At 41.9% G+C, this 23,572-nt stretch overlaps 1 protein-coding gene and 1 long non-coding RNA gene across 6 annotated transcripts in view; one reads left to right on the top strand and one right to left on the bottom strand.

Annotated features, from left to right (window-relative positions):
• slc20a2 (solute carrier family 20 member 2) overlaps positions 1 to 23,445 on the top strand; it is a 47,702-nt gene extending 24,257 nt beyond the window's left edge. For 4 of the 5 annotated variants that reach the window (XM_077562608.1, XM_077562610.1, XM_077562611.1 and 1 more), the window contains exons 2-11: positions 2,349 to 2,908; positions 3,692 to 3,832; positions 4,108 to 4,193; positions 7,255 to 7,351; positions 7,547 to 7,666; positions 8,442 to 8,675; positions 9,703 to 10,351; positions 10,427 to 10,612; positions 15,041 to 15,125; positions 18,525 to 23,445. In XM_077562608.1, coding sequence (XP_077418734.1) covers positions 2,620 to 2,908; positions 3,692 to 3,832; positions 4,108 to 4,193; positions 7,255 to 7,351; positions 7,547 to 7,666; positions 8,442 to 8,675; positions 9,703 to 10,351; positions 10,427 to 10,612; positions 15,041 to 15,125; positions 18,525 to 18,689 — 2,052 coding nt within the window. In that variant the 5' untranslated portion in view covers positions 2,349 to 2,619 and the 3' untranslated portion in view covers positions 18,690 to 23,445. Of the gene's footprint in view, positions 1 to 2,348; positions 2,909 to 3,691; positions 3,833 to 4,107; positions 4,194 to 7,254; positions 7,352 to 7,546; positions 7,667 to 8,441; positions 8,676 to 9,702; positions 10,352 to 10,426; positions 10,613 to 15,040; positions 15,126 to 16,431; positions 16,517 to 18,524 lie in introns of all 5 variants that reach the window. The other variant, XM_077562613.1, reaches the window with a different exon arrangement.
• LOC144049582 (uncharacterized) lies at positions 18,127 to 19,875 on the bottom strand. Its single transcript, XR_013293594.1, has 2 exons — positions 19,768 to 19,875; positions 18,127 to 18,763 (listed from the first exon to the last, which is right to left on the bottom strand). It is a non-coding gene; the product is annotated as an uncharacterized LOC144049582 (long non-coding RNA).
• Positions 23,446 to 23,572: the final 127 nt, after the last annotated feature.

The raw sequence follows: 23,572 nt of genomic DNA, 5'->3' as shown, positions 1-23,572 counted from the left end.
ATGGGTTGTTTTATACAAAATGACCCAATTTTTGGACCCAAGTAAAGGACCAATATTTATGAGTTACACTATAAGACCCATTTCTTGACTATAAGTTGGGTCAAATTGACCCAAGCAGAGGATCAGTCTATTTTTGACCCAGAGTTGGGCTATTTTCGACCCAACTTTTTTTTTTAGCGTGTATGGATTGAAATTCTGAGGGGTTCTCCTAATCCACGTATCAAAATAACTGACGTTTCAAACGGCCTCAGTTGCCCTAAATGGCACCAATCGAATGTTATTGGTTCGTAGAGCAGAAGAATAGGTTGTTTACATCTGTCATCAATAGTTTTTTTTTTTCATGAATGGATTATTTTTATGAAGAGGCCTTTGAGGTGCTCATTACATGCTTTTGATAAAATTTCACTTAGATGGCAATCACTTGTCATGTTGCTACTAGAATTCCATTTCCTCTGATTTATGTGTCCCAATATTTACTCTTTGACGCTTTTGTATAGCGGTTCCTCAGAATGGTCACAATGAATGCACATTTGCCAAGCCCAAACCTTCATCAATGTAAATGGGACCATTCCCACCAATCAATTACATCGGCTTCAGAGGCCTTCACGACACCCTAATGCAATTTCCATCCGACTCACAGTGTCAGTATCACATGACTATAAATGTAGTTACAACGTAGCTGTGGGACAGCTGCTAGCATGAAAAACAAGGTCAAACAGATAGATGCAAAGAAACGGGACCCAGGAGCTTCAGGCACATGGAGACAGGAAACGTAAAAAGCAATGATTTTCAAGTGGTCAGGTGTAGTCAGGATGCACAGGTCGGCATGATCCAATAAAGATTGCAATGTTGCATAAGTCTGGCATTTCCTTGCTCGGTGGGAGCAACAGCATTCCGTCCTTCACCATAATTTAACAGGAAGTGTTGTAACCTTCTTAAGGGAGCTGTAATACCTGGCTGTAAATTATTAACCTGGTGTGGTTTAGTGGTAATCATCTCGGCGGACAAGATTGTCGTTTATAGCATCTGATCTGTCGACAGGTCCTTTTTGCTGATTCATGTCTGTGGGAAAGGTAATAATAATAACCGTCTATTGTCAGTTAAATTAACAGCCTTTTTAGACATTTGACAGCCAAGCCTGAGCACGCTTTATACAATCCTCTGCGCAGAAGGGGGGAATTAAACGTTTCAGATTTTGAGTTAACTAAGGAATGAAATAGCCGTCAAGAATAAGATGGCACATAATGATCCAATGTGGTTTCGCCCGGACCCAATCAAAGCCACTTAAGCTTTTATGTGTGTGTGTGTGTGTAGTGGTCCAATGGGGGCTAGAGAATAGTGTGTGACCTCAGTCTTTCCAGATGGAGCTCTCCTGTGAGGAAGAGGGTAACTGCTTGCCCCCCACTCGTGATGAGCACAGCTCATGCTGAGCTAATCGACTTGTTTACATGGAATGATTCCTGTGAACAATTGACACAACCGTAGAAGGCAATGGTGCATTTGCCTCCTCATTAAAGCAACATTATGTTTTTGCTTCTAATTTTGCATCAGCTTCAGAATCATTATCAGCGTCTATGTTATTTCGATACAAATTCAGGATGGGCATTTTAATTCACTAAGAGTTGAATAGAGAATTTTACAGGTCGAAGTCAACGCTAAACTTTTCTTGACAGTAATATGTTATATGTGACCTCACTAGTCTAAACATGACATTCGGATTAATATTACATTTGTCCATCCATACATTATTCGTACCATCCAGACATTTCTAAATCAGTCAAAAGGGGTTGTTGTCAGAAGCAATTGAAACTGTTAACTCATTCACTCCCAGCCATTTTCACTGAAGCAATCCCCTTCGCTCCAGGCTGTTTTACTGGATTTTGACTGATTTTGCAATATTGTGTTGTGTTGTTATAAAAACATGGAACCTACCAAAAGAAAGATTAGAGTATCTTCATTCATCAAGAAAAAAAAGTATATTTCTATCTGTTTCTCTTTTGCAGCAATTAGCATTACAATGTAGCTAAGTTTCATCATTCTTCACAAATCTGCATAGAACTGTGGGTAAATCAGCTTGTTTTCAACATGGCCCTGGTTGATCTCTTCTACTCTGCTGCCACCTGCTGGCCGTTTTTGTAATAACTACCATTGCTTCAACAGTTTTGTGCAGTTGAGAGGCTGCATCAAAGCGTTCTGTATGCTCTAGCATAAAAATATTCGTATAAATACGTTTTGGGGACACTTCAAACATTTAAAATTAAACATATTTATAAGTTTTTGGGAGCAAATTAGTTTAAAAAAGAAAGTCCTGATTCATTCGTCTAATCCGTCTCTCTTTTCTCTTGCAGGTGAGGGAACGTGCGGACAGGCTGTCTCACATTAAACTATGGAATGCTCTCTGCACCCACCATCACTAGTCTCCAATCTTTGGACTCACCTCCAAAAGCTTAGTTAACAGTTGTGCTCCACCCCTCCACCTCTTTCCGACCAGGGGACGAAGAAAAGGAGCGGGCCTATCAAGTCTTCCGCAAGCACCCAATAACACGTGCGGAGCACTTTCACTTTTTAGAGTATTTAAGATTTGATTCTCTTCTTGTGTGCGGGTGAAAGCAAATCAAAATGGATCTGGATTCGTATCTGTGGATGGTCATTTTCGGCTTCATCATCGCCTTCATTTTGGCCTTTTCGGTGGGCGCCAACGACGTGGCCAACTCGTTCGGGACGGCGGTTGGTTCCGGCGTGGTCACGCTGAAGCAGGCCTGCATCCTCGCCTCCATTTTTGAGACACTGGGCTCCATGTTGCTGGGGGCCAAAGTGGGCGAGACCATCCGTAAAGGCATCATCGACGTCAACCTGTACAACGACACGGTGCCTGTGCTCATGGCGGGGGAGGTCAGCGCCATGATCGGTAAGTTCACTTTTGATGACACTATCAGAGATGATTTGAACGGACTTGACCATTCAAACATTTGGGGTCACTTCTTTAAGAAATGTGCTTTTTTTTATGAAAGAAAGCACTTTTTTTCCCGCCAAAACTTTGAACCGTACTCTATAGCCGACAGGATGACTGAGTTCAGGTCAGGAACATTTTTGTGGTCACCAATCAGGAAACAGCTAGAGTAGTGGTTCTTAATCGGTGTTCGATTAAACCCCACCGGTTCAGTGAGTAAGTCCCAGGGGTTCGGCAGAGGTCAAAGCACACATCCGTGATGATACGCTTGGCCATCATTGGCTGCAGGTGTAGCGTGACGCTACATCAAATTTGGTGCGTTTCAATAGTTGACTTGTGACTGTTGTGATGGTACTGTACATCATGTGATTTCTTTACTATTGTAATCCCTTCATACTTAATGCTGAGCAAAAAAAAAAGAAGTGTTCGGACGAATATGTGAATATGAATTCACATATACGATAATGGCACGTATGGTGTGCCGCAGGGTTCAATTCTGGGGCCTCTGCTGTTTTCATTGAATCTGCTCACCTCCGCTTGAGAAAACAGCAGTTGTTTTAAAAGTTAAGAACCACTGAGCTGGTCGATCGTCCACTTGTTCTGTAAATTGTTTCAAATGATGACTTTAGTCTTTAGATAGAGTATGAGTGTGAGAATGTTTCCATTTGAGTCACTAATTCTCATCTTTGTGTGAGATGTCATTTGTATTTTATGCATTACATTTCATTTAACGCTTTACAGGCTCTGCAGTGTGGCAGCTCATCGCCTCCTTCCTCAAACTGCCCATTTCCGGAACCCACTGCATTGTGGGCGCTACCATCGGCTTCTCCATGGTCGCCATAGGCACCAAGGGCGTCCAGTGGATTCAGTTGGTGAAGATTGGTAATATAAAGCCTTTGAGAATTGTTAGCTTAAGATGTTGTGCAACGCTCCACTGCAAAGTTTTTTGTTTTTTTCGCTTTCTATTGACGATCAGCCAAGCAAGTTGCTAGAGTTACCTCCCCCACGTGGTTTTAGGCGTGGGGAGCATGCATAATGAGTTGACCCGAGTTCATGTGGGCCGAACAGAAAAACGAGTCGATTTGATGTAAAAAGCATGTTTCAATTGCTACTTTTGGATATGCGTTTCTATTCTGATCACTTCTCTTTGTGTGCAGTGTCGTCGTGGTTCATCTCCCCCCTACTGTCTGGACTCATGTCTGGAATCCTCTTCCTCCTGATCAGGACTACCATCCTCAACAAGGTGGGTTGTTGGAATTAATACACACCTCTTAATCACCTAAAGCTGCAATCATGGGGTTGGTCTGGATTCCTTTGTTTTATCTTCGTAAGGTCTGGTTGTTGTGTTGCACAACTTTTATGGTATCTAGAGAGAGTGTTACAAAGCATTGTGGTTTCTAGTTTAAATTAACAAAATTGTATTCATTAAACAGGCAGGACATGAAACATAAGCAATCATCTTTTAGCAAAACCAATTTCGACATATTAACTTTTAAATTGGGTTTGTCACCAACAATTTGAGAAATTGTTTTTCACAGTTATGTGAAATCGCCTTTGGTGAGAAGCTATTATTCTTATAAAAAAAAAGTGTGGCCAATCAAATCGGAATGTGTGCGGTTTAAAGATCTTTTTTTAACTGTCACCCCGACTTAGTGTCTGAATTTAAAAAAAAAAATGTAGACACGTGCACAGCCGCACACACAAACTTGCTAATAAAAATCCATTTGCTTTGGCAACACCAGCGCATCTCGCATTATGTAACAGTCAATCTCTGGCAGGCGAGGAAGGAAAACGTGTGGCGGCTCGTTATAAGGTCATGACTGCGTGATCGCAAGGATGAAGGACTCGCATGGCGATTGGTTCGATCAGACCTGACTGCATCGGCGGGTCAAATGAGCTCGTCTGTGTTTCGGCAAGGTGAAAAGGGGGATTATTTGAGTGTTAATATAAAATGCTGATATTTAACTTGCTGACAGCCATCCTCTCTCTTTTTAGACTGATTATAAGAGCAAACATGTTTTGCAAAAGTTGGCAGTACATGTTTGACGTCATGGCCTGTTATCACAATTTCTAAACCAGTTTGTTGCAAAGGGAGCCAAACTGAACCTTTTTTTTTTTTTGGGACACTGAACTATAATCAACCACATTCTAAGAGGATGTCCTGATTGGCCGCCATGGTTTTAGCGCTTCCTCATTTTACGACAGCGGACAGCCACAACATGTCGTCGTTTTGAAGTTACAAACTGCACATAGTGAACTAGTTTGAGTACTAGTAGTGTAAGAATAAATCAGGTTCAGGTAAACAAGGTACTACTGTACTTACTTTGTTTATGTAGGTACAGCAATTTTTTTTTATACATACAAATAGACTATTATTTTACCACTGTGTTAGCCTAAATTAGTGAGACACTTAATACAAATCTGGCTCACTTTGATGTTGTGGTAATGGAATGCTGTTGTAAATCGAACACCAGTAGGATGTGATGACGTTCTTAACTTTAATTTATCTGATTTGAGTTTATCATTTGGCGGAAACGTGGATCGACATTATGATACAGTCTCTTGTATCTCCTTTGAATTAGAGGTCAGAACTTGAATGCACACGCGACGCCCGACTCACGTGGTGTGGCACGCAGGCTGGCGGCAGAACAGCGGCTCAGTGATTACAATAGCAGGAGGCTAAAAGGGTCCGACTGGCAGCGATATCAGACAACTATTTGCTAAACAAGTCTGACATCGGAGAAGCTTCTCATCAGCTGATCTGAGTCAGCAGAGGCGGGGGGTGGTGGGGGATTCCGCTGGTGTTGCTATGGCGGTGCCAACGGCTTAGTTGACAGGGATTCGGGGCTAAGTCACTCGGCTCGGTTTTGATATCATGAGGGTTGGGAGATGTCAATCCCAATAGTATAGTTCAGGGGTCAGCAACCTTTCCTGTTAAAAGAGCTATTTTAGGCAAAATAAATAACCAAAAATCTGTCTGGAGCCGCAAAACATTTGAACATTGTGATGAACGAAAGGGCCCATGAAATAATTAGAGCTGCTTCTGTTTTTGGATTATTATTATTAGTTTATTTTTGTGCGTAATTTTTCATACATAATTTTTTATACATTTATAGACTTTCCTGACTTATTGTCAAATTCTGACATTTTTAGCAACTTTATGGGCATATGATAATTTTCACTCACTCACTTTTCCTTTTTTTTTTTGGTACATTTTATGGCTATTTTCTTATTAGTTTTTTATTCTTTTTTTTTGTTGCTTTTTTGCCATTAACTTTCTGACATTTTTGGTCACTTTGAGGACATTTTTAGTAGGGACTAAAGAGCCACATCTGGCTCCAGAGCCGCGGGCTGCAGACCCCTGGTATAATTGATTTGGTAATAGCAAAGTTACATGGACAACAATAGAACCTGCTAGGGGCATACATTTGTTGCCATGCCATAGTGACATTTAGCAATAATTGGAGAACCCCATAAAAAGCTTGTAATCGCCTAATGATGGCAGCAAAGGTTTTTGTCTAAATGTCTAACTCCCAAGCTTTTAACTCATATCATCTCAAATATTTTTTTGTTATTAAAGTTACCGGAAATGCCAATAATCTGTTGTGTGCGTTATGGCCACCAAGTGGCAAGAAAATACAGACATACAGACAACAAAAAGTTACTGAGGGACTCCGTAAGCTATAGGTTTTATTTGTCATTCTTTACAGAGGATAAAGAATGCATGCCTGTGAATATTGTTTTATTGTACCTTCCTATGTTGCTATCCGTTCATTAATCTATGGCAGCACAAAACAACAACAAATACGTTTTTTTTTCTGTGACTAGCAGAAGATATAGGTTACCCCCAAAATTTGCCAAAAAGCTAATTTACAGGCGGTTTACTGTAAAAAGGCTACAAATTACATTAATAAACCCACACATCAAGTTACCTAAGGGTTTTTCCTGTGCTTTAATTCTTAACACTGCAGTCTTATTAGACTCCATAATCTGCCCTTTTTCTTGTTAAATAAGTTGTCTCCTTACCGTGGCCAACAGGTACATGCTGAGAAGTACACTATATAGAGGAGACCCTCATTCTCCTTGCTTGTTGTTTGTTAGCATTTTCCCACGGTACTACAATGTTGAAGTAAAAAAAAAAAAAAAACACACCACGCATGTTGAGCCAGTTGTGTACTGTAGAAATGCGGCATATGACTCCCTACGTCATGTTTCCTCAAATTCCTTCCACTTTGTCTTAAATCTATAATCTATGACACAAATCATATCTTCTTATCCGAAAATGTGCCTGTCTATCTTTTCAGGAAGATCCTGTCCCCAATGGCCTGCGAGCGCTGCCGCTCTTTTACGCCACCACCATTGGGATCAACACCTTCTCCATCATGTACACTGGAGCGCCATGTAAGATCTGCGTGTAGACTGACACCAACGTACGATCAAATTATCACGTCAGGCATAAGAGGCGATGCCGCCGCTGTAATCCGCTCGCTCAAAATTCCGACCGCGGGTGTGACAAAAGCGTTGGCAGACGAAGGTAGCCGTATGTTGACACCGTGTTCTTACCTCGTGACTGTGGCGCATGCTCACTGCTTGCAGTGCTGGGGATCGAGATGCTGCCAGTGTGGGCCATCTTTCTCATCGCCTTGGCAGGATCGCTGGTATGTGCAGGCGTAGTCTGGTTCTTCGTCTGTCCCTGGATGAAGAGGAAAATAGCAAGTAGGTGTACAGAACCCGCCGTCGACTCGTCGGCTTCTTGCCAAAGCCTCCCAAAAGTGTTTTTGCCTCTACAGTACACACAGCAGTATTTCACAATCAAAATGATTAAGGCTTCACTTATTGGGATTGGCATTTCTACAACATTCAAATTTATCCAAAACGAACACGAACGAGGCCAAGTATCCAAACACATTGTGACCTGGATGCCTGGAAGGATTATAGGTGACGTTAATCGGGTCATTACTACATACGCCTAAAATGAAGCGGTGAATGGCTGGAGCCGGGTTGTGTTTGGATCGAGTGTTGTTTTTTAACTCCACGGGGTGGTTTGCTGGAATTAGTTGGCTTTGAACCAGCTGATGGCTCAACTCGTGTACTGTTTTTTTCAGCGGGAAGCGCGCTCCATATGTTTGTCAATTCCCTCTCTGGTTATTATGGGGTCATTCTCCTGTCACGTGTGTGACTCACAACAATTCTATGCTATAATTGAGACCTTATAAACTATAGGATATGTATTGTGTCATTGGTTAGCTCTGTCAGCATATATAAGTAGTTGAGCTTTTTCGCTTGGCTTCCCTGAGAAACTGAGGCGATTGTGCTGTGTGACGAATAAGGTCTCAATTATTACCTAAATTTGAAGCCTGGAAAAAAAATAATTTGTGACAATGTCATACACCAGACGGTAGATTGGCCTAAGATCACTATTGGGGTTTAACTATTGTTCTGTCCAGGGTGCTCTTTCACATGAAGCTGTCCGTCACATCTCTTTCTCCAGGTCGCCTAAAGAAGGAACAGGCTTTGTCCAGGATCTCCGACGAGAGCCTGGACAAGATCCCCGAGGAGGAGGAGGAGAGTCCCGTCTTTAAGGAGCTGCCCGGGGCCAAGGGTGCAGATGAGGCTGTGCTGCCGCTAACTGGGGGCAGCAGCGAGAGGAACGCTCGCACCTCCAACAGCGAACTCACCAACTTGACCAACGGAGGCAGCGTCATGCCAAACGGCAGAGTTTACGGTACGGCCTTTATGTTTATCGTTTGTGCTCTGTGTAAATAGTGTCTTAAGTTAGATTTTTATAAAAGTAGGCCTTCATTTTTTATTAAACCCGCCTTAAAGGGGAGGTCAACCTTAATCATTTCTTGACAATAATATGTTATATGTGACCTCACTAGTCTAAATATGACATTCTGATTAATACTACATTTGTGGAATATGAGTTATGCAGCAAAATCCAGCCGTTTTTTTTATCCATCTCAGGAGGCGGCCATTTTGCCACTTGCTGTCGACTGAAGATGATATCACAGTTGCTCAGGGCTCAGGCAACGACCAGTCACGGCTCGCCTGTTTTAGAAGCTGAGCTGTGATTGGTTGTTACTTGAGACCTGAGCAACTGGGATGTCATTTTCAGAAGGCAGACATTTTGCCACTTGCTGTCGAGTGAAAATGACATCACAATCTGACAGAAGGCGGCCTTTTTGCCACTTGCTGTTGAGTGGCAATGACATCAATGTTGCGCATGTCTCAGGTAACAACCAATTAATTACAGCTCAGCTTTACAAAACAGAAAACTGTGATGTCATCTTCAGTCGCCAGCAAGTGGCAAAATGGCCGCCCCCGGGAATGCCTAAAAATGGCTGGATTTTGCTGCATAACTCATATTCCACAAATGTAATATTAATCAGAATGTCCTTTTTAGACTAGTGAGGTCACATATAACATATTATTGTCAAGAAATGTTTAAGGTTGACTTCCACTTTAAATAAATCGCAACATCTACCGGTAGAACAAAACCTTTTTTATCTTGTGTCACCCGAACCTTTTTGTCATGCGACAGTATGTGTTGATAATTTGATAATTGAATCAGAATTTTTGGTAATTGACACGGCCAGTGCTGTTTGCCTGCATTATGGCACAAGTGGCCCTTGCATCCTTCATTTTTTCTGTATGTTGCCCATGGCAGAAAAGTTAGGACACCCATGTGCTAAGCGTTTCTAACTACATTAAAGAAATCATCTGCTACCACTTCCTGTTTTATCATGCAGGCCGCACCCACTCAATGACCAACGGCTGCCTCAAGTCGCCGGTCTCTAACGGCAGCTTTAGCTTCGACGGCCACATGCGCAGTGACGGCCAAGTGTACCACACGGTGCACACGGACTCAGGTCTGTATAAAGACCTGCTACACAAAATCCACCTGGGCCGGATGGACGACAACGAGCGCCCTGCCGCCGGCGCCGGCGCTCCCGACAACAACTACCGCCTGCTGCGTCGCAACAACAGCTACACCTGCTACACGGCGGCCATCTGCGGAATGCCCGTGCAGCCCCTCATGCGCACGGAGTCTCGGGACGACAGCGAGAAGCTGGTCGGGGAGGGCGGCGGCGGCGGCGGCGGCCGCAGCAACAGCGTGTCCTACTCCAAGAAGCGTATACGGTACGACAGCTACTCGTCGTACTGCAACGCCGTGGCCGAGGCGGAGATCGAGGCAGAAGAGGGCGGCGTGGAGATGAAGCTGGCTACCGAGCTGGAGGGGGTGGAGGAAGAAGGGGGATCCGCACCTATGCCTCTAGACGACCTGGTCGAGGAGGATCACGAGGAGAAGGACAAGTCGGAGGTGTTTCTGCTTTTCCACTTCCTGCAGATTCTCACCGCCTGTTTCGGCTCCTTCGCCCATGGAGGCAACGACGTCAGGTACCAATATTGTATCTCGCTGGCGGGCGTTATACCTCCAAAATCCTCACTTTTCTAAACCTCCCCCCTGTGCAGTAATGCCATCGGACCGTTGGTGGCGCTGTGGATGATCTACGACCAGGGTGGTGTGATGCAAGACGCAGCCACTCCAATCTGGTTGCTGTTTTACGGCGGCGTGGGCATCTGCGCTGGCCTGTGGGTGTGGGGCCGCCGGGTCATCCAAACCATGGGGAAGGACCTGACTCCCATCACGCCCTCAAGGTGAGAGAGGACGCACGGGAAACATGTTGGACGTCTGCACTTACTGTTTGTCATTTGATTGCTTTATTTATGGCTTAGGAGATAAATTTTGGTCATGTAGATTATTTACATGACTTTACTGCTGTGTTTATGGTAGAATACATATGGTGCAGCGTAAGAATCTCTCTATACTTCCTGTTTTTCATTTCATTATGGCCTTTGTATATTTCCTAACATTGTGACTGCATTGATGTAGATTAGTGATAGACGACGGTGCACAGATTTGGGTGATGTCGCCGCTGCAGGAACTGAAATGTTCAAAACAGATGATCCCTTTCATTGAATTATTTATGGAAACTACTGCAGGCTTTGGCTTTGGCTTTTGAGATCATTACATCAAGAGTCATTCTGGTGAACGAGAACCATGTAAAAGTCTTCATTTTAAGATGAAAGTTGAATTCAGTATGCGCAATCACTAAATAGACTACTAATTGCTGCCGCTGGAAAGGAAATGACTCTTTACCTTCAAGATTTTAATTTAAAAACACCTTTAGCCTTTTTTTCAATGGGATGACTAATTTCCACTGAGTGCATTTCCAAGTGTCTACTAATGAAGCTGCACTAATTTTGTGAATGGACTCTAATGTCTGTAATATTAGTTTGGCCTTCAGACAGAGAAGGAAGCGGGAGCGACATGCCTCTAATTGTTCTTCGGTTCTCCCACTTGTTACATAATAATCATGAATATCTCAGAAGGCTGCAACACATAAAGCCCAAGGGCTCACTGTGTCCTCAACCCTGAGACCCAAACAGCGGTCTTGACCGCGTGTTCCTGCGGCCTCCCGATCGATGCTTCGGCCTTCTCATGCTTGTGTGGGTTTTTTTTTTCAGCTTCCTCCCGAATTGTGAAATCAAGCATGTTAGTTTCTAGGCATGGGCGATACCAGGTATTGCAAGACATTGGTACTCGTGAAGGATGCCGATACCAGCCACCTGTACTAGCAAAAAAATAATAATGAAATGGAGTAAGTCTTCCTTGGCAGTAGTTGGCGCTACACTAAATTGTTTGTCTATGGGTGCCCTATGATTGGCTGGCAAACCTTGCTACTCGCACCAAAGTCAGTTGGAATTGACTCCAGTGCACCTGTGACACTAATGGGGAAAAACACTGTGGAAGATGGATAAGTGGTTTGATTTCAACTACTTGACAGCAACCAGCAATGGACGCAGCGAAGTTAGGTCCCCGTTGTTTTGTTGACCCCCGAACCCTCCTTTTTTACTCTCTTATTTTTTTCCCCTCTAGGCATTGGGCATTATCTCCCACCATTTTAAGATGGTCCACCATTTTGTTATCACTAATTGTGGCCCAGCCACAAATTTCACTTCCTCATATCAGCTTTTACATAAGTATATACTTCACTTTGCTACTTTTTAGACAGCTTTTAAGATATATAACCTCCTACACACACTCGGACTTATAAGATTGGAGTATGTTTTACCTCCTCTATTTTTGTGTGTGTCTGTTTCAACTTTTCTAATCAGTGCTGTTTCTCAAAACTAATACTGCATCAACTAAGAGACTGACGCTCCCTACTTTGGGGTTTGGGTTAGCAGATATGGATCCGAACAAATACATACTTAAGCACACAGATACAGATACGGACTGCACAAATATTTATTTGTACACAGTTCATCTAAATAGTTTGGATCAACCCAAATATTTCTTTAAACTTATCTGAAAACTCTCACACACCCTTTTGTTGTTTTTGTTTTTATCGGTTTTGAATCCAAATCTGAGCACACCACTTACGTGAACAGATACAGATCCGCATAAATACTGTAGCTTATCTGAACAGTTTGGATCCGGACAAATATTTCTTCGAACACACAACTTTATCTGAAAACTTAAACACACCTTTGGAATCTTCTCTTGTGGCCTTACTCTTCTTCTTCTCTGCTTGCTAGACTAATAACAACAACCAGAAGAAGGCTTATTTTCAGTTGGCCTATTTACTGGATGCCAGAAAGATCTGCTGGATGTGGAAGAAGGTCTAATCTGTCCAAAATGGTTTCCACTCTTATACTGTCTTGGCCGCCCAACCATTGCCCATGTGACAGTGTGTGTGTGACCTATAGATAAGATACAGAGTTCAGATAGGAAGATGCCGAGCGAGGACAGGTCACAGCGACACAACGGCCTGGCTCAAGTCACCTATAAGAGGCTTACTAATCTAACACTAAACTAGTGGTTTTACTATGGAAAATGTTTTTTTTGCCTTGATAAGTTGATTTTAAAATCTCATAAGTCGGTTGATTTCCCCTTTCATCCATCAAGGGCATTTCTTTGAACGGTAATAGTCACAAATGTTCAAGGATTCTCCTTTGCCGTGTGGCGGATCCGGCATCACGAGAGGCGTCAGGAAGTAGTTTGGCCTTGTGGGTGAAGTGAAGTATACAAGTGGAGGAGGAGGGGGTCACCACAGTGGGAACGCTGGCGTCAGTCCACGTACCAGACGAGGGACGCCAACCCGACTCGTCCTTTTGTGCTTCCCACTTTTCTTCATTCCATCATGCCCCGTCCATTAAACCCCTTAAATGTGTGCTTAATGTTCTTCCTTTCTTCTCCCCCGTTCCTCCTCCCGTCCTCATCGGTTTGTCTTGTTTTGTTTCCCTCGTGTCTCACCTCTAAATCTCGTTCCTTCCCCGTCATTCTCACGGCCTCGCCATCTCATCGTTTTCCCCTCTTCCTCCATATCTCCTCTTTCCTTGGCACCTTTATTCCTTCCTTCCTTTTCTTCCACTAATCTCCCCCCCCCCCCCCCCTTTCCATCACCGTCACAGCCTGTTGCCAGTGCTCAAAGACAAATTTGCTCTGGTTGGTTGTTCTAAAGGAGCTCCGTCTGTTTCCATGCCTGGCTGTGTGGGCGCCAGCGCGGGCCAGTGTGTTAATGTGCTTGACTGGTTGCGCCTCTATTATGCGGTTTCACATTTGTTTGTGCGGACACTGGAGATGCACATTGCAGCTTTATAAAGAGTTTAATAGACGAAAACATTTATTTTCTTCCTTGTCAGCAACTGTTGCCGCTCCCACGTGGCTTTGCCAACCAGCCACTGGGAGGAACAAACGCTCAGCACACACACTCCTACGAATGGACGACAAGCGTTGGATTGATTTTGCTGCGCCATTTAAAAAAAAAAAAAAAGGGCCGCCTTTATTGACTTTGTAGTGCGTCAAGTTGTGTCTTTCACTTCAGAAGGTCAGTGTGTCAAAGCCGAGCAGTGGTGGAACATCTGGAGAAACTTGAACTACATCCTAAATAGGTGCCTCGGGTTCACAGCAGGCTCAATATGGGGCTGTTTGTGTTTGGCTCGATGACTGTTTGCTGTAAGTATCAAGAAGACGTGAGAAGATAAATAACTAAGGAAGTCGTCACATGATTTTGTCACGGTCCTCTTCTTCCATTGAGGACAGCCTCTTTGATGTCCGAGCGTGAATACCGCGGAGACACGAGTGTCTTCAGACTGAGGCGCTGTTTTGGAGTCCACATTTTCACCTCAAGTTCCGTGAACTTCTAGTTCTACTTCTGTTCATAGAGGTCAAGGGTTATAATAAAAACATATTGCTGTAGACCCCATCCCAAAGGTTTCTGGACCTCTCAAAAGAAATATTACCAAAGCAGTTGTCTTTCGACTTTGATAAATCACCCCAGAACTAAATTCAGACAGTAGTTAGCGCAGTCCAGAAAGTTACAAGTTTGTGTGGAATGAAATCATAAGTTCATCCGTCCATTTTGTGAAGCACTTACGTTAGGGGTAAACTGGAGTCTATACCAGCTGACTGAGCGAGAGGACGATTAGAAAAATCTCAAAAATGTCATGAAATGTATATCTACTTAACAAATTATGTTCTCTTCTTAATTTATTCCGATTTATTTAGAGTAAAACCCGGGCCTGTTTATTTGAATACAATGCTATTATTCCATTCTATAACTAGAAACTAGTAGATACGGAGGCAAATTGGTCCTACTACCATCCAACGGAAGAGCATTTAACTTTTGTGCCTGTCACTATATGTCACTGACGTAGATGAACATTATTTGTCGGAAATGATCATTTTCAGACTATTTAAGTGAAATTGGATGTGCATTTTTTTTTTTTCATGTTTCACATAGTACATAGTGGAAATATGAGTCCCACCACATGTAAACATAGCCGTGCGCATGAGAGAGAGAGAGCTAAGCTAATCGTATTTTCTGTTATTGCCTGTGTTAGGTGTTGAGCATAATTTAAATAGCAATTGCGTGACTCGCCGTGTTAAGCGTGCTCGCTTGGAATGTGGTCAGATGGTGCCAACGGCAGCCCCCCTCAATAACGGCGCTACCCCACGCGCTGCGGGCAATTCAATGAAAAATGTTTCTTTGCTCCTCCTCTTCCCTCCCCCCTCCACAGTGGATTCACTATTGAACTGGCGTCCGCACTCACAGTCGTGTTGGCTTCCAATATCGGAATCCCTGTCAGTACCACACACTGCAAGGTATGGCAACCCGGCGGGCCCCCTTCGCCGGCCCCTCAACTCAACCCTTTGTCCTTTTGCAGGTTTTGTCCGGGGGATGAGGGTACGCACGCACGCACTTCCTCTTGGGCCACCGGTCATTAGGCTCAAAAGCACACAAGATCAGGCCGAAATACCTCAGCGGAGGTGGAAACTCCCAAGGTTAAACCAAAATGTGATTCACATCCCAGAACTGTCATACGCATCGAATGTTATTTCAACATTCTCAATGATTTTTGGGGGAATACTTGGGCAAATAAAAACAGCATTTTTTCCATTTAAGATTTTATTTTTAAACAAAATCTAAAATAGTTGGTCCAGTAGAAACGTTAACCATGTTAAATTTAGATAAATGTTAATTCTTCTTTTGTTTTGATTCGGAGCTATTTTTTATAACAGACACGTTCGCTACTCATGTTGTCAAAGGGGCTAAACAGTACCCGTTGTCATTAAAAAAAATGTTTTACGTTTTAACATTCACAAAGAGTTTCCTTGTCACTGTCAAATTTTGAACATGTTAAATATTTCTATGCGACCGTTAAAACTGTTTGGTAATGTCTTTGCAACCTTTAACGAACCCGAAAAAACAACATTCACTCCGTGCACCCCCAGCCCCCTCCCGTAAGCCTTTGCGACCCAGTGAGATACGGGTTTTAGGAATACGTGTCACTCAAAGATAAAGAAAAAATACATTAGGATGAGCTTCCAAACTATTCTTGTGTGACATCTGATGACGATCCATATAACAAAACACAAAAGTCATCCTTTTGTGAGATAAAAAAAAAAAATAATAATAATTAGGCTTGAATCATTTTGAGAGTCATTTGCTGAACTTGTCAGATTCAGTATTGATTCCGATTCAGGATTGAGTGCAGCTGGATTCTGGCAGCCCACTTAAAGAAGTGCGTGCAGCCCCTCTCCTCCGCCTTTTTACAGGAATGTCGGATCCAGACCGGAGCACACGGGACACCCGGGGTCATCCTTGGTGACCCCCGCGCCCCCTTCCCAAACAGCATGGTGCCTCATCCTGTCTCATTCCTCTTTTCCATTTCTCCTTGTCAGCACTCGCATGGTTTGGCGTGTGGGCCCTCCACCCTCCCGTGCTTGGCTGCGAAGCAGACCCCCCTCCCCCACCACCAAACCCCCCCTTCCCTCCGCAAAACCCCACCCTGCCCACCTGTCACAACTTGTTTTCCACTTTTTTTACCTCTCCCATCTCTCTCCATTTTTGTCTCTCCCCCTCTCTCTCTCTCGCTCTCTCTCCCTCTCTCCTCATCTGTCTTCACAGCGGATTTTGCATTGAAGTAATGAGTGCGCTAACAGTGCTTGTTGCATCAAATGTGGGCATCCCAATAAGCTCCACCCACTGCAAGGTATCCCAGCCTCTGGTCGTGAAGCCGCGCTTAAACAGAGCTCGGCGTCACGCGTAGATGACAGTCGCCAATCACAGCTAGCTCCACAGTTGCCGTTTTGCTCCTTTGTGCAGTTTTTTCCTCATGTGATGTAGATAAAGACGGATTGTGCTAAAACATCCACAATTAAATGCGAACTGTAGCAAGAATAGTCCGTTTTGTTGTTTGGAGGTGATGTGAACGCAGACAAAAGCAGCATCTATGTGTGGTAGTACATAAACATTGTTAGGCTGTTTATAACAGGTCGAACAAATTTTAATTTAGGCATTTAATAGATTTTTTTTAATTTACATTTGAGCACAATGGGTCAAAATTTGGCATTTTATAAAGAAACATGGTATAAATCTCCCTCTTCCATTTGCCATAATTTAGAAATGACAGCATGGTGCCATTTTGAACCTCCACATGTTATGGCAATCTATTAAAGTTTTTTAAAATACTTTTTCTTTAATATAACACATAAATTAAATAAATCATATATTTTTTTAAAAAAGCCCCAAATACCACAATTATTTTTCAAATTCTTCTTTAGCTACAATGTCAAAAGTTCAAATGAGTGGGGGAAACTGCACAAACGTCAAAACCGGTATTTAATTAAGCACTAATATCACGATTCATCAACATCACCACCTCCCTCACATTAACATTCCTGTCTCACTCCTTAATACACACTTACGGCAAAATGCTTCACTCTTCTGATGTTTAGAATTTGTATTACTGTGATTTGAATCGATGATTGTGTGCGGGGGAACCCGCTCAAGTTGTCGGACTGAAAGACGGACGGATATAACGAGTCATTTCTTTGTCACGCAATTAAATGTTATTTAAGGAATAGTTCCGCGCAGTGTTGACAGCTTGAGTGGCCGTTCCCCAGGTGGCCCGAGATTGATGAGAGGCCCCCGAGCTGCTCCGCGCTGTGATGATGTGCAATGACCGCCGGCAGGCTGTCAGCGGCGAGGAGGTCACGGAAAGTTGACGCTTCGTCGCCGCGTGCTTCAAATGAAAATAAATCTTGTTTTGGCCTCTGTGATTGCATCAACACGCACTGGCGCATTGATCTGAATCGCAAAAACCGGCGTGCCAGGAAACAAAACACACCCTCTTAATGTCTTGTGATCACGCCCGCGGTCAATGCACATCCTGGTCATGTGACCTCTTGCAATTGTATATTTGACACTTTTGGTTTGTGTGACGGCGAGGGGAAAAAAGGTGAGTGGAGATTGTCTCAATGGAAGTCTGACATGAGCTGCTTGGTGTTCCTAAAAATAATAATAAAAAGAAGAAGGAAATAATTGAATTTGATGCAACAGAAGTGCTGATTTCAGACTTCCACATGTTACACTTTTACAACATATGACAAATTATTTAACCAGCTTGCTCAAACTAACAAGCATGGATTCAATTGAAGTTTGGATGCAGGCTGTTTTGGTACTTTTGTTTTAATTGAATAATTTATTAATTTTAAAAGAACAGTACCTTTTTTTTATTTATTTAATTTTTTGGTATACTATAGGCCCGTTTCTACCACAGGAACTTCGGGGAGGCTTCCAGAGTAATCTGGACTAAAATAATCCAAATAATTAAAAATTTATTGATAGTATCAGATTTCAATACCTAATAATAGTATACATTGTACTTTTATATAAAGAAAAATGTGAATACCATTTTGGCATATACCGTATTTAGTAAATCTGAGAGTACAATTGAGTTTTACTCAGTTTAAAAAATATTGTTAAAACTCAACTATTTAAGAAGGAAGTAGCTAATACTTATGTATATGTAATTTAATCAATCGAACATTGTATAAGTAGAATTAAATGCATGTATAATTAATGTTGACTAAAAAACTATGAAGTAAAAAACAGCCCGCACTCCTCTGCAGTGTCTTTGCTGTGACATTTTTGCGTTTTCCACACCGTGGCGACTGACGGCGTTTTCTCTCGCGCCTTCCCTCCTCCTCGTCCCGCAGGTGGGCTCGGTGGTGGCCGTGGGCTGGATCCGCTCCAAGAAGGCGGTGGACTGGCGCCTCTTCAGGAACATCTTCCTGGCGTGGTTCGTCACCGTGCCGGTGGCCGGCCTGTTCAGCGCCGCCGTCATGGCCATCTTCGTGTACGGCATCCTGCCCTACGTGTGAGCGGAGCGACGCCGCCACCGCCGCGGAGGAGGACCCGAGGGTCCGAGAAGAATGGCCAGAGTGTTGCACGCTTGCTGGGTTGGTGGAGGTAAAGGAAGCGGGGGGGGGGAAAGAGGCTTTGAGGAGGGTTGGTTCACAATCTACAGTACTGTACATAAAAAGCTCAAATTCACGTTTGCGCCTCCCAAAAAATACAAAACGTGGTTGAAGCAATTATTACTCCAACAAAGCAACTGTACATATTAATCATATCAGTAAACGGGATTTTGTGTGCTCAACCAACCCATTTCACGTTAGCTACAAGTGGAGGTTTTGATGATGATGATGATGATGAAGGTGGTGGAGGGCTGATCAGACTGCTTCTTTATTTTTGATCACGATACCATACAAAAAAAAAAAAACATGATTCACTACAGAGTTGATTTTTTTTTGTGTGTGTGTCTGTTTGTATGGGTTTTTAATTGATGTACTATACCGTAAATCTGTATTGTAAATACTGACCTTCAAGAGTTTGAAGGGGAAAGATGTGGGCGGGAGGGTGAATCATGTTCTGTTGTATTTTTTTAAACGTTCGGGAAATGGGTTATTCTCTGCACCTTTTCATCATGATGTCATATTCAGAGTATGTTTCATCACGCTATTTTTATGAGAAATCTATCTATTAGAAACAAGGAGAAAATTGGCTCCTTGGTGTAATATCGGGGCGGCTTGATAGGTGGCGGTAGTGCGCCGCTTAGCTGCTTGCCAACTGCCAATCGAATCAAAGGAAGAAGAGGACCTATTAGCTGCTAGGCGGCTGTCTTTGAAGAATAGCGGAGGAAAAAAGGTGATTCTTTTGAGATTGTGCCAAAGTCAACTATTTTCATCACCATGGCGACTTTTCAAAAGGTGTAAGGTGCAGCCAGAAGCCAAAACGCTACAAAAAAATGCTCATATCTGCCTTTTTCGCTCGTTTTTTGTTTGTTTTCTTTGTTTGTTGTCACGTGACAAATGTGCTCGAACGAGATGCCTCAACGTGTCATATCAAAACACTAGTACAGTATTATTATTAATATGAATATTAATATACAGAGCTTACTGTATTTTATCACGTGTGTGGCTCCTCCAAAATCTGCTGTTTTGACTCCTAGCAAGTAGAATGACGTCACCAGTACTGATCATCACCAGCTTTTCAACTGGGTCATGTGACCGATAGATGAACAAAAGCATTCATCTTATTTTGTTTTAATTTATCTGAACAAAATCAAGTTTCTTGTGGTGTTTATTTTCTTCTTCTCTTTTCCTACTTTATTTCCGAATATGAACAAATCAATGCTTATGTGTTAGCCACTTGCCTTTTGTAACACGCTGTGTTTCCTTCATGCTCAAGAATTACGTGCTGTGGTGTTTACATTGTAAACTAGCAACGAGTGTTAGGCCCACACCAAAACGAAAAACATAATCACGCTACGAGATTAAGTCATCGTTTTACAAGAATGGAGTTGGATATTTTTGTAATAAATCAGAGACAATAGTCTAAAAAGGAATATACATCTTTTATAGAACTACAACAACAACAAAATACAGGACTTTTTCTCAAATATAAGAAAATGGGTTAATCTAAAAGTGGAAATACTGTACTGTGTGTGTATATGTATACACAACATACAGTATATAAGTATATAACTTTTTGCTTTTCAATATTCAGCTTTATTGGGATAATATTATGCTAATAATTTTGAACATATTTTATCTTAAATATCCAATTTTAGTGTTGTTATATTACAATTTTTCAAATATAAAAATACACAACTTGGCGCTTGTAATACTCCATCTAATCTAAAATAATAATATACAACTTTATTTTCATATTTCTTGACTAATATTGAAAATATACAACTTTAATTGAACCATTTGGGAAAACCCCTTCATCCAAGAATACTCGCCTTTAATGCAACGTGTGACTTTTTATCTCAAATATCCACATTTATTTTTGTAACATTACGTCCGTCTCAAAATACACAACTTTTGGCTCAAAAATATACAACTTGATTCTTGTGATTTTATTACTTTCCTTTTGAAAACATACTCTTTTTTTATATCAAAAATATGAAAGATTGTAATTGTAACTCCTATTTTACCTTGAAAATACAGCATAGCAGACAACTTTAATCCCAATTTTTTTTTAATGAATTGCTTTTGTTTTGTTTTATTTTATTTTGTCCGTTTGGCCCTAACACTCTTTGTTAGTATCCATATCATGACTGGAAAAAAAAGAAAACGTCAACTTGCCTCACGATGCCAATGAGCGTTTTCACACGAACCAGAAGTGTCTAGCGAGAAAGAGAAGAAATGTTTGTGTGTTATTTTTGTAGCTGCAGCAGCCAGCGCTAACCTTCCCCGCGCCACTTGAACGCTACAACTAAAAGAGTTTTAACTAGAGAGCTTTCATCAAAACAATATATTTTTCTACAATATTTTAACCGCAGGCGTGCGTCGGCTGCCGATAGTTTCAAACGGAACCTCCCGTGTTTGTGTTTGGATTTTATGGACGACGACGACGACGACATACTTTGTAATTTTGTTTCCCTCCTGCTTGGGGAAATAGCGCAGGCCCGCGGCCATCTTGCAGCCGCTGGGCCAAAACTGGAGAGTAAAAAAAATGCCTGTCAAAGTTACCGTACATGACGATAAAAAGATAAACTGGACAGTGGACACGATATTTTATTGTTGTTACTCATTTGTTGGGTGAGGGCTTAAAAATACAGCAATAATGGAAGAAAATGGCGAGGCGAGGGTCAAAATTACACAACGTGGGTTAAAGTTGAACTGGACAGTGTGTATGAGGACAACATTTTACTGGGGGTTGCTCGTGTGTGCGAGGGTGGGGGGGGGGTCTCAAATTCAGCAATAATGGAACAAAATTGTCAGAGACGCGTGGTCGGAATTGGTTAGCATCTGTAAAAGGGCGATTGTTAGCCACCAGCTAGCGTAGGCTGATAATAACATGCTAGAAACACCCTCCCCCCCCCTTCTTCTTTTTTTGATAACTCCCACCAGCATCATTTTCCCTTGTCCAAGCAATGTCAGCCCTCCAAAAGTCTAAAGGAAGTGACAGTAAACATCGGCCTCTAGTGGCAGTTTGTGCGTTCCAATAAATGACGAATGGAACTAACTAATGGAACACACCTGAGTAATGAATATTTACGAGCAAGCCTGCTGCAGTGAACACTCGGATGTAACACACTTCACGTTGATTTTTAGGTTGTTCATATGTTTTTCCTTAAAATTCTACATTTGCCTTTGTAAACATTAAAATGTTGTACAAATTGTTGAAAATCAGTATAAAATATTTAGTGCAAAAAAGATGCTGTAAGTCATAAAGGCATAGACTGAATAGCCCCCCCCCCCCCAAAAAAAAAACACACTCAACCTTTTTTGATATTTCTTGCTATTTTTCATTTTTTCTTAAATAAAATGCTCCAAATGACAAAATTTGAAATTGGAATTGGAATTTTCTAATCAAGTTTTCAGTTGTTTATGGAATCAAACAAAAATGTTAATTTGATTTAAACATTTATTTATAATAGCTAAATCAGAGCAACTAATATTTTTAGCAATTTTTTAAGCAAGAAATTATTTTAGTTTCAGTTCTAATGTTAAACATGTGTTCCAGGATATACAGACAAAATATGACAAAGAAAAATACAAAACGTAAAAAATAATAACTAGACGATATACGGAAAGGAATCTGCTGATGTCGAATTGCTTTATCTTTTTTGTTTTGTTTTTGTTCTCAGCCTTTTTGGAGCATATTTTTCATGAAATTTTAGAATTCAAATACTGTATTGCAATTTTTTGTTATTTAATCAGCTGAACAGAAAAAAAAATACTGTACGATGTAGCGAAGGTGATTAATTGTTTCCGCGTGGATTTTGAAAAACGAAAAACAAATTTGTATGAAGTGACAAAAAAGCAAACAAACCGATTTGTTTCATCCTGCCACATTTTTTGTGTTCTGGATTTTTTTTGCCATCACATTTTTATTTTCCCCAATATTTCGAGTTATGTTTTAGTGAAATGACACAAATTGACGCTCTGTGGATTTTTTCCAAGAATGTCTTTCACGTATTTTTCGTTTTCAAAAAACTCAAATTATAACGTCCAAGTGTTCACTGTCCAAGTAAGTAATTTACGAATCAAAGTGATAACTTTTGCTCGGTACAAAACAGTGGTCATCTCGCGTCATGTACTGTCTGCACATCGCCAGTAGACGGCGACATTTCCCCGGTGTGATTACAGGAACCTTCTGTTGACTTCACACCGTGCTGTCGTAGTCGAGCATCAAGCAGAACGGAATGTGCCATTTCTTTCGTCTTCTGCCTGCTCGAAGACGTCGCTCGTTGCTCCGCCCACCCCGCCGTGATAGCCCCTCCCCCCTAACGTCGTCTCGTGGAGTTGCCAGTTGGAGCGTGATTGACGTCCGTGCATTCTCGTGGTAGAACGTGGTGGTCCCAACCTTCGGCCGGCCTGCGTGCTTTTCCAGCTCTGTCGTTTTTTGAATGTTTAGCGCTACTTCCTGTCCGCTCGCTGCATCTAATGTATGGATTTAACAAAAAAATAATAATAATAAAAATGAAAACTGTAGCCTGCTTCAACAAAATCTTACTCTGATTTGCTTCTGTCGTACTGTAATGTCCTTATTTAAGATTTTAGTGAGGAAAAACAATGTCTGCTTTTAAACTAAATTATGGGAATTAAAATTACAAAGAACTTACATTTTACTGAGTTGCGTCTTTCTTTTTCGTGAATTCTTACTTTTCGTTACACATTCACCAATTTCGAGTCCATTAGATTGAGCATTTTCAGTAGTTTTGTGTATTTTGATGAGGTATCTGGCATCT

This window comes from Vanacampus margaritifer, chromosome 3, assembly GCF_051991255.1.
Source record: "Vanacampus margaritifer isolate UIUO_Vmar chromosome 3, RoL_Vmar_1.0, whole genome shotgun sequence".
In the NCBI taxonomy this organism is placed as follows: Eukaryota; Metazoa; Chordata; class Actinopteri; order Syngnathiformes; family Syngnathidae; genus Vanacampus; species Vanacampus margaritifer.
This window is presented reverse-complemented; position numbering and strand designations above follow the sequence as displayed.